The following is an 11,265-nucleotide window of genomic DNA, read 5'->3' as shown; positions in this document are numbered from 1 at the left end:
GCTATGTTTTCAAGCAAATGGTTTGACAGAAGTCCACTTTTTGGCACACAATGGGTTGATAAAGCTAATTACTAAGCATTTTTTAAGAAGTACAATTGGATGAATGTGAGAAGAAGGGCAGTGTGTGTGGCTTACAATTCACACATTACTTACTGCTGGATGGTGATGTCCGCTTGTTAGATGAGTGAGAAAAGTCAGTCATTAGTGAACAATGAGCTTTTCAGATGCATGAAATATCATTAGATCGTTTCACAGGTTTTTAGTGATGCACAGAATGATTAATTAGGTAAAATTCATATTTAAATAATTTCATTTCATTTTTCATTTCTTACTGCAGTGCAGAATACTTTCAAATCCCAAGGCACTTGGAGAATGTAATTTAAAAGTGACACTTGTCCTATGTTCGTTTAATGATGCAATTCTTGCAAGGCAAGGAGAAAGAAAAGTTAACACAGAATGGTTTATTAAATGTCTATAATTACATTTTTGATCAACAATTTGTATCCCACATTTTTACTGCATCTGTCAAAATCCCATTCCTTTGGTTTACTATTTCCCATTATGAAACTGCAGTTGGTCCACAGATATTGAAACAATAGTAGTAATAATTACAAAACTGTTTTCCGTCTCATTTAAACATAATTAATCTGTATCTTCTACTAAAAACCCGGTGCCACAGGGTAATTATTTTTTTAACACAACAGCTGGTATGCATAAGGTCTAGCCCAGTGTTTTTCCATTGAATGTTAAAGGCATTGTCTGGAAAACAATATACACTGACCAGCTCTGGTAATGCAAGTGACCCAATAATGCATTTTCAATCTTCCTTCTAGGCCCTGCACAATCTTGCTGAAAGAAAAGTGAGAGACCAGTATCATGGCCTGAATGGGTTTCTTACTTTAGGCGTTGAAACTAAAAAGCTTGGCCCCAATCCTTTTCAACCAACTACATCATTTGAAAATGAGGGAGACGAAGAACTTCTGAGTGAAGGTTAGTTGAAATATATAAGACAAAATGTAAAGTTAAATTAAAGTCTAAAGTTACTAATCATTTTTTTGTTGGGGGGAAATGGCAAACAAAACTGAGATGAAAGAAGACATTGCTTTTTTTTTTCTGGTGATTAAAAAAAAAAATACATGATTTGGTAATTGTAAAAGTAATGACATTTCATATATCTCTATCAAAAGTAGTGTACTTGTAACTTAAATTTGAATTAAGTGGGTAAGATTAAGAATGCATACTGAATCTTGGACTAAGGAATTCCTCCTTCGTAAAATAATGAAAATTAGGCCTGCTGTTATGTAATGTAAAATAATGCTGGACTGCTCCTACTTTTCATTGAAACTTAAATAACTGATTAAAAGGGCACAGTAACATACAACAATATACATTACATTTGCAATCATGACTCTTTATGTACAGTGTACTTTAATGGAATACTGGACTTAAAATAACTGACATGAATTTAAATGACATATTACATCAGTATTAGAAATTCAGTAAGTAGGAACATATCTGTGTGTGTGTATTATGAGACAGTCTAAAAGGAACAATGCCCTTTGCAAGAAAAGGGTCTGTTAACTTTTTTTTGTAGAAAATTGAGCTTTGGGAGTGGAATTGTTCTGAAGGACTTAAAAAAAAAAAAAAAAAATCCATCTTGTTTTCACTTTGAAAATCCTTGGTCGTACCAATATCTTTATACTTGCTCTTTTCATTTCTACTTCAGAGCACACAGTCAACATGAACAGATGCAAGTGTAAAGATGGTTATGTGACCAGAAGTTTAAACACTGTACCAAGAGTGTCTGAAGGACACCGCAATGCTGTTGTATTAGATAAATAATTAAGCTTTGGACATCGTTATAGTTTAGCCTAACAAAGATGAAAAAACTTCTAGAGGAAAAATCATGATTCTTAAGTTGTGATGTATATTGCAGGGTACCGGTTTCCTTCTTTATATTGATTACTGTACATTAACAGATGCAAAAAAATATATCTATATATATATATATATATATATATATATATATATATATATACACTCACCTAAAGGATTATTAGGAACACCTGTTCAATTTCTCATTAATGCAGTTATCTAACCAACCAATCACATGGCAGTTGCTTCAATGCATTTAGGGGTGTGGTCCTGGTCAAGACAATCTCCTGAACTCCAAACTGAATGTCTGAATGGGAAAGAAAGGTGATTTAAGCAATTTTGAGCGTGGCATGGTTGTTGGTGCCAGACGGGCCGGTCTGAGTATTTCACAATCTGCTCAGTTACTGGGATTTTCACGCACAACCATTTCTAGGGTTTACAAAGAATGGTGTGAAAAGGGAAAAACATCCAGTATGCGGCAGTCCTGTGGGCGAAAATGCCTTGTTGATGCTAGAGGTCAGAGGAGAATGGGCCGACTGATTCAAGCTGATAGAAGAGCAACTTTGACTGAAATAACCACTCGTTACAACCGAGGTATGCAGCAAAGCATTTGTGAAGCCACAACACGTACAACCTTGAGGCGGATGGGCTACAACAGCAGAAGACCCCACCGGGTACCACTCATCTCCACTACAAATAGGAAAAAGAGGCTACAATTTGCACAAGCTCACCAAAATTGGACAGTTGAAGACTGGAAAAATGTTGCCTGGTCTGATGAGTCTCGATTTCTGTTGAGACATTCAGATGGTAGAGTCAGAATTTGGCGTAAACAGAATGAGAACATGGATCCATCATGCCTTGTTACCACTGTGCAGGCTGGTGGTGGTGGTGTAATGGTGTGGGGGATGTTTTCTTGGCACACTTTAGGCCCTGTTTAAATGCCACGGCCTACCTGAGCATTGTTTCTGACCATGTCCATCCCTTTATGACCACCATGTACCCATCCTCCGATGGCTACTTCCAGCAGGATAATGCACCATGTCACAAAGGTCGAATCATTTCAAATTGGTTTCTTGAACATGACAATGAGTTCACTGTACTAAACTGGCCCCCACAGTCACCAGATCTCAACCCAATAGAGCATCTTTGGGATGTGGTGGAACGGGAGCTTCGTGCCCTGGATGTGCATCCCACAAATCTCCATCAACTGCAAGATGCTATCCTATCAATATGGGCCAACATTTCTAAAGAATGCTTTCAGCACCTTGTTGAATCAATGCCACGTAGAATTAAGGCAGTTCTGAAGGCAAAAGGGGGTCAAACACAGTATTAGTATGGTGTTCCTAATAATCCTTTAGGTGAGTGTGTATATATATATATATATATATATATATATATATATATATATATATATATATATATATATATATATATATATATATATATATATATATATATAATCTTAATTGAAGCTGATCAACACAATTTAGAGATGTCTTACTCATAAAATCTTTGATGACCTTTGCCTAGAGATGTTGTTTGATGCCAATATGAAGTGTCTCTGTTGTACTAACTGAGAACCTAAGCTATAAGAATGATGTAGTTAGTGTGAAATAATATGGTTACCAGTATTCAATTCTTTACAGAGAAATGAGAAACCTCCTGTATATTGAACTGAACCAGTCAAATTATGGAAAAATTGATTTAGAGAAAATAATCTAATTCTCAGGAAATGTGCTTCTGTCTTAAAGTAACCATTGGAGACCATTTTTGTGTCACAATATTTTAACTCCTGATATGCATCAGGACCAATTAAAATACTCTCATTTAAATTAAATGTAAAACTTGGACAGGTATGTGGCAGTAGAGCTAAATGACTATTGACTAAATTAAGGGCAGCAAAAGTAATTGCATTATTTGATATAGCTCACACATCTCCAGTTCTTCCTTTTAACTTCTTATCAGCTCACATTCTTCTTAAAAGCAGGGAAGTGTTCTCTACTAATTGTTGGTCTGTGCAATTTGGTATGTGTAACTAGGACTCTCAGGAAAAAAAACTAAGTAAGTGACTTATGTATCTTTTCTATTTCCCCAGAAACAATAGGAATGGTGGACTGGAGGCCGTGCAGCAGTCTCAGTGAAAATGCGGACGAAGTCGTTGTCAGCAGTGTAATTGGCAGCGCCAGGAGCAGACCTTCCAGCAGCCGTTGCCATCCCATCAACAGTGGTAGAGCTGGCTCCTCTTTAAAGCAACCACCACCACCCGGTATAGACATTTACATTTCATATCAAGAGGTTTTATTGATTTAGTCACCATTTGCATGTACAAATTTGCTAAAATACATAATAGTTTAGGTTTAAGTTAATTGCAGCCTATAGTTCACGATTTAAATTATGTATAGAAAGTCTTTACTGAAACTGGGTCAATGGAAATAAAAACAATTCTTATAGCACAAGGATAGGCAAATTCCATCCTTGAGGTTATATAGATACTGCATCACTCATTGTAAATGACTAAATTGCAGAAAATGTTATACATGAAAATATAACATGTTGAATTTTACATTAAAATTAACATTAGTTTATGCTATGTTATGGGCTATGGCTAGGGTTAGATTACCTAGTAATTTTAGCCTTCCAACCAGTCTTAAGATAGTGTTTCTACTGGGTAAACTAAATCTGGATGAGTGCTGGATTGGGTGTAGCTCCAAATTATGTGCAAAGTCTTAGTTGGAAAATATGTACACTGATCAGCCATAACATTATGACCACCTGCCTAATATTGTGTAGGTCCCACTTTTGCCGCCAAAACAGCCCTGACCCGTCGTGGCATGGACTCCACTAGACCTCTAAAGGTGTGCTGTGGTATCTGACACCAAGACGTTAGCAGCAGATCCTTTAAGTCCTGTAAGTTGCGAGGTGGGGCCTCCATGGATCGGACTTGTTTGTCCAGCACATCCCACAGATGCTCGATTGGATAGAGATCTGGGGAATTTGGAGGCCAAGTCAACACCTTGAACTCGTGATTCATCAGACCAGGCCACCTTCTTCCATTGCTCTACCGGTTCACAGCTTTTCCTTCCTTGGACCACTTTTGATAGGTACTGACCACTGCAGACCGGGAACACCCCACAAGAGCTGCAGTTTTGGAGATGCTCTGACCCAGTCGTCTAGCCATCACAATTTGGCCCTTGTCAAAGTCGCTCAGATCCTTACGCTTGCCCATTTTTCCTGCTTCTAACATCAACTTTGAGGACAAAATGTTCACTTGCTGCCTAATATATCCCACCCACTGACAGGTGCCATGATAACGAGTTCATCAGAGTTATTCACTTCACCTGTCAGTGGTCATAATGTTAAGGCTGATCGGTGTGTTTATGTATTTCTTGGGAGATGCCCTTATCCAAGGTGACTTACAGGTTTACATGAGCAATACAAAAGTACAATAATACAATACAAATTTCAAATAAAGCATAATACATAGTTTAAAAATTACAGAAGTGCAGCAGTTAAAATGTAGATTATATATACATTTAATATAAAATTCAAAATATAGGCTACATGCTAGTTCAAATGGGTAACACCTGCTGACATGATTCAGTAAAGTCCTAGGTATGAGCTAAAGGGGAAATCACAAATGAACAACAGGAGCTCTAGCAATGTATTTACAAGTAAGCAGTATAATGAAACATGGTTATGTAAAGTGCAAAATTACAGGAGTGCCGAGCAGCTCAGCCCCATCAATACCCAAGCCCTAGCTAACATTCATTCATTCTAATGTCTCCATTCATTACAAATGCACAGATTTTTGTATAATTGTTTTGGAGGGAGCTTTAAATACTAAACTGATTTTCCATCATACTAAAACAAAGTAAATAATTTCAAACTTATAAAAAATGTATTGGCTTAAATATGCTTAATGTTTTATGTGAGCTTAGCCCTTTGCTTTTTTTAGTGAAGGTAAACAGACAAAGAAACGTAATGCAGTTTTGCATATCACTAAAGCCACAAAGACATTCATAATTTAACACATTTAAAAGAGGACCCTTTTCATAGTAAGCAGCCATTGATTTACATTGGGAGCTACTGGTTCTTGCATGTAGGTGTACCTCAAACTAATTTAGTATGGAATCTGGACTTAAATAGATCCCTTGGCAATGATTCTTGCATTAAAAAATAATGGATTATATAATGCAGGACCCTTTCCAAGGTAAAGTCTTCTCTGCAGATCACTCAATGGCTTGAAAAAATAATCTGTTCATTCTGTGACAGGTCTAATTTCTTTCAGTGCAAATCAAATTTTGAGGCTTCACTGTAGCTGAATTTAAACAGCTGCTGCAGTAATATACAGGCTGAGCCAAAATTATTAGGCACCTCCTGAAATTGTGTATGCTGGGTAATAATTTGTGTAGAACTCAATGGGAAAATGATTGGGGATATTTTAATTGCAAAAACATAAATACAGATTTTGTAGGACTTCCATCTGCTATAATTACTACTATGGTATGGTATGGATACCTGTATACTCATGTCCCTTTCATTGTGAGCAATGATTGTGAACACAATTATGGTCTTTATAATTGTCTTAATAAAGATATATACTTACAAAATTTGAAAATACAAGAAAGGGAGTTCCTCCTGAAGTGGGAGGCACCTCCGATATTGCTTTTCTCCTTCAAGGTGGTTTCGCTGCAAAATGCACTCAATGCTGCAAATGCGCAGAGCTGCTCTAATCAGATATAACTAGCCCCAAACACTAGCTCTCTTTTGCACACTTGTCATTGTACTCTGCAGTGGAAGATAAAGAGTCATCACCTGGGAAGAAATTATCTAAATCTTCAAGGCCAAGTACTGCAGAGGCACGGCCGCTATCCAGAGCCGCACTCGAAATTTTGCAGATCGAAACCATAGACTCCATGGAGAAGGATGATCCACGCCAAGATGATGAGGCTGACGATAGCGCGTTGGCAAATCTGGAGGAGGAATTTAAAATGCTTCGAAGAGATGAAGGTAATGATATGAAAGATTCCTTTACCAAACCCTAGCATAATTGGAAGGTACAAAGTAAAGTGTTCAATCTCAAATGATTGTGTTCCTGATAAGAGGACATTAAAATTGAACCTAAATGTAGTTCTATATGATGCAATATTGATTGGAAACAAAAAGGAAATTAAAGGGACGTTTCAAGGTTGTAAGTTGGTTATTAGCTCCAAGACTTATTTTTGTTTACAGTTTACATTTTGCTAGTTTCTGACATTGATGAATTACTTATTGGTATAGTGTCTTTTCCAGATGTTGATAAAACCAACACGCAAGATTCAAATGCCTTTCGGACTCAAGAATGGATAACAATCCAGACTGCAAAGTAGGTGAAAATATACTCATGGAAGTGGTTTGTTTTTACCTCCAAATAGAGATGATGTAGAGAAACAAAGTTGATACTCTTCTGTGTTGGGGATCTTACTAACAAAATATACTTAATACAGAAGCAAAGTAAGCACTTCCCCCCCAAATCCATTGTTATAATTTGGCAATCTTTTAAAGAGATTTTACAATGTGTTTTTAGGGCAGGGGTGTCAAACTATTGGCTGTAGGGTATGCATGTTTTCTTCCCATCAGGGGCTTTACTTCTCATTTGCTCAATTATATAGGTTTTGCATTTTTATACAGACTTTATGCTGCTGGTAGCGATGTCATAAATTAAGCTTTTGTAATCCCCCCACCCCCCCAATAACAAATAAGTAGGCCAAGTATCCGTAAGCATCGCTAGAATGATAGCCACAAGACAGTGGCTGTCAAGGAATTTAGTGTGACACCTCTGCTCTAGGGTACATTTAGTATTATGGTACATATTATGTATTATAGTGTAACACCTACTGTTTAAAATTATTTCTGGCGTGTAGTAACAATAAGTGCAGCAAGACATGATTGTTAAAGCATCTGGACATGTATCTGTTTGTAATGAGTATTTGAGAGATCTCCCTTCATATCTTAACATTTTATCTTGAGGTGTAAAAAGAAAGAGTATAATGGATTCTAAAGGCTACGTCTTGGCATTATTTAAGACCCATTTCTTAGATCACATTCCTTTATTATAGGGAAGATGCAGGCAGTTGATGCACTAATATGTGAATATTTATAAATGCTTAGCTGTGTTCATGTTTTATTCAGGAGCATTAGTTGTAAGTCTTTGCTTCCTTTGTAAGTTGTTCCAGGAATGTTGTTAAATCTCGGCTTGTGCTTTCATCCTGCAGAAGCTGGGATACTGAAGGTCACACAGATGATGAGGAGGAGATTCTAAGAGACAAACAGAATGTTATGTCACTACCCTGACCACAGAAAATGAATTAGGTACCAGTTGTAGAATTTTGTCAGTAACATGGTTCTCAGCAGGACTGAAATTAAAAATACTATAATTTATTGTTGCATAAAGCTATGATTGACCTGGAAATTAAAGTATGTACAATATAGTTTTGAATATAAAGCATATCCTTTGAAAACTGAATAATATACATCATCTCATAAAATAGTTTTAATACTGGAGAAATTAATACAATAAACATACATATTCATTCACACACACACCCCCACCCCAGGGCAAAGGTTTTATCCCAGGTTCTGCCAAGGTTTCCCATACCTCAAGGTTACTATTATTACAGAAGCTAACAAATGTTGCATACCCGAGTGAGATTTTCTTAAAAATAATTGTATCCATGATAGTGGTGATTACATTTGTGTGATTCCATGTTAATGTAAAACTATTTTAATCTGTCATTTCATTGTCTTGCTCCATAGCACTTACCATATAGTTATTGATTGTTAAAGCATATTTAATTACATTGATCATCACTCTTGTGGAGAAAACAGTGAAATACCTACTGCTATTGTATGTTATGAGTTTAATGGAAATACCTTTTAAAGTTAATGGAAAACAAAATACATGCTTTATTTATTTATACATTTGTTGGTTGTTTATGTATTCATACTCCTAAACAAAACATTTTCCAATATCTTCTGAAATATTTCAGATACTTCACGAGTAAAAAGCTGTTTGCGTGCATCTTATATTGACTAGCCAACATTTATGGAAATAAAATGGCAGGAGGCTTTAATTTAGGGTTTGTGCTTTGTACTTTACTATAATCAATCAATTTTAATGGATCCAATTGTGTTTGGTCCAAAATGTGTATGCTATTTATTTCCCATTAATTGTTGATCTCATATTGGCACTAACTGCACCACAAGCACAAATAAAACAGACATTTATACTTTCATCAGTAAACACTGATATCTGCAAATGGGGGATCTTACATGTGTTAGTAATCAAGTGATCAAAGAATATTTGAAGCTAGCACATTGGTAATGCCCCTCCTATTTAATTTAATACATAACTGCAGTTGCATGTAATTTAGAACTTATCAGTCAAGAATGAAGGGAAAGGATGTATACATTTATGCATTTAACAGCCAATGGAGTATTTTCTGACCCCTGTTTCCTAAAAACATACAATTGGAAAATACTGGCTGTTGGAAACTTGCTCAGGTTGTTAATTTCAAAAGTTATTTAAAGAGAGGAGCAGCTTCCACAGTTTTCTCTTTGTTACATTGCATTTAAATATATTTAAAATATGTGTGGCTGTCCTAGTAAAGATTTAAAAACCAGTAATGTGCTGTGAGGCATTCAAAGATTTGGGATTTTTGCTTTCTGACAATAAAACAACCACACAAAACATTTACAACACTACATCTCCTTGATCCAAATATTTATTTTGTCAGTGTAATTGACTATGAGTAATAGACCAACTGTTCCATAAATTACATTCAGCCTGGGGTGCTGATTCTGTCCTTTTTTATTCTTTTTGGAAAAATCTGTACTTTGCATGTTGACTTTAAAAATGGCTTTTAATTAAAAGTGTTTTGTTTTTTTCCATTCAAGAGAGCATCCTAGAATTAAGTGGTCAATTTTTGAATCTTTAAACCAGAAGGGGAGTTTGTGCACATTAAAGAATAATTAGGAAATAAATATATTGTGCAGCGTTTAATGTTTTTGCCAGAGGCTTAAAAATCAGTTTTCAAAACAGATAAAACGTATAGTGTAACTGTGACTGTTTTCTGTATCATCAGTGATTCTATGGTATGGCTGTTATTCACACCGTATTATTTCACAATTTAAGCCACAACAGCAATAGCAACAAAGATGGTAAATAATTGTAAAACTGTGTCTTCAGACAATCCCAAAGACTCCGATTACTACAAACTGGCCACACAGATAACCAATGGAGTGCTGCACAATGACCTGAATGGCTGATTTTGTGTTAAACCATTTTCCACACTTCAGATCACTTGGAAAAAACAGCATTGCGGCTTATCCTTCACCCTGTGGGAGTTTTTAAAGGTCCATGTGCACCATATAGGACTTTTTAAAGCATTTGCGATAACATGAACCTGCTGTTCTTAAGTACGAGCATTAATTACAGTCATTGACGATAACTCTTCAACATATACAAATTGTTTGTTAGTTGAACTTAAGTCAATAAGCTGTTGATATTGAGAACTGACGATTCTCGTTTGAGTCATAACACCAATACTTAATCAAACTAAAATTACCCCTCATACTGATGTGTAGAATTAGGTCACTTTGCTAAATTAACTGGAAAATGCATGTGCAGTCAATTATACTGTTAAATAAAGCCAAGATCTCAAGAGCTGGTCTTAAGTAAATAAGGCTTTTTATTTCCTTCTTCTAAACCCAAAACACACCATAGTGTGGCTAGCTCAGGATTCCTGAAGTGATAAAAACACTACCAAGCCTGTAATGATCTTAAAATCAATGAGAAAATAAAAAGCCTACTAAACTGCACTTTGCCTTGGGCTTCTGTGAGCTGGGGTTTGTCTCGATAGAAATGATTGACCTCAAACATGGCTGTTCATAGGCCTACAAAACACCCCTCTTCTTTTTGAAAAATGATGATTCCGTATAGACATTCAGAGTATATTGGTTGCAACCATTTAAAAATAGTATGCTATTTTTATCTCATAAAGAAATTGACAAAAATCTGCATGAACAAAATTCCTTACTTACTAGCATTTTAAAAATAACACATTTTGCTTTAGAAGTGGGAATTAAAAAAACACTTTACTTGAAAACATGTATATCAGCTAAAATGGGAATTTCATATTTGACCTACACAGAAATCATATATTTAATCCTTAATTTTGCAATTTTAAAATTAGGTAGAAAGTCTTAACATTTGAAATTGAAATCCATGTATGCATTCATATTTATTCACAGAACTGAAAGCAACATTGCTGCCAGTATCATATTTTAACATTATGGAAAATAAGTGTTTAAATATTGAAAATCACACATTTTATAGGTTGAAATATATGG

General features: G+C 35.6%; 1 protein-coding gene across 3 annotated transcripts in view; it reads left to right on the top strand.

The window, feature by feature from the left end:
• Positions 1-9,804, top strand: part of zbbx (zinc finger, B-box domain containing) — a 33,823-nt gene extending 24,019 nt beyond the window's left edge. For 2 of the 3 annotated variants that reach the window (XM_066709385.1, XM_066709383.1), the window contains exons 16-20: positions 834-990; positions 3,971-4,141; positions 6,670-6,885; positions 7,156-7,240; positions 8,130-9,804. In XM_066709385.1, the coding sequence (XP_066565482.1) occupies positions 834-990; positions 3,971-4,141; positions 6,670-6,885; positions 7,156-7,240; positions 8,130-8,208 (708 nt within the window). In that variant the 3' untranslated portion in view covers positions 8,209-9,804. The remainder of the gene's footprint in view (positions 1-833; positions 991-3,970; positions 4,142-6,669; positions 6,886-7,155; positions 7,241-8,129) is intronic. The other variant, XM_066709384.1, reaches the window with a different exon arrangement.
• Positions 9,805-11,265: the final 1,461 nt, after the last annotated feature.

This window comes from Amia ocellicauda, chromosome 7, assembly GCF_036373705.1.
Source record: "Amia ocellicauda isolate fAmiCal2 chromosome 7, fAmiCal2.hap1, whole genome shotgun sequence".
Classification (NCBI taxonomy): Eukaryota; Metazoa; Chordata; class Actinopteri; order Amiiformes; family Amiidae; genus Amia; species Amia ocellicauda.
This window is presented reverse-complemented; position numbering and strand designations above follow the sequence as displayed.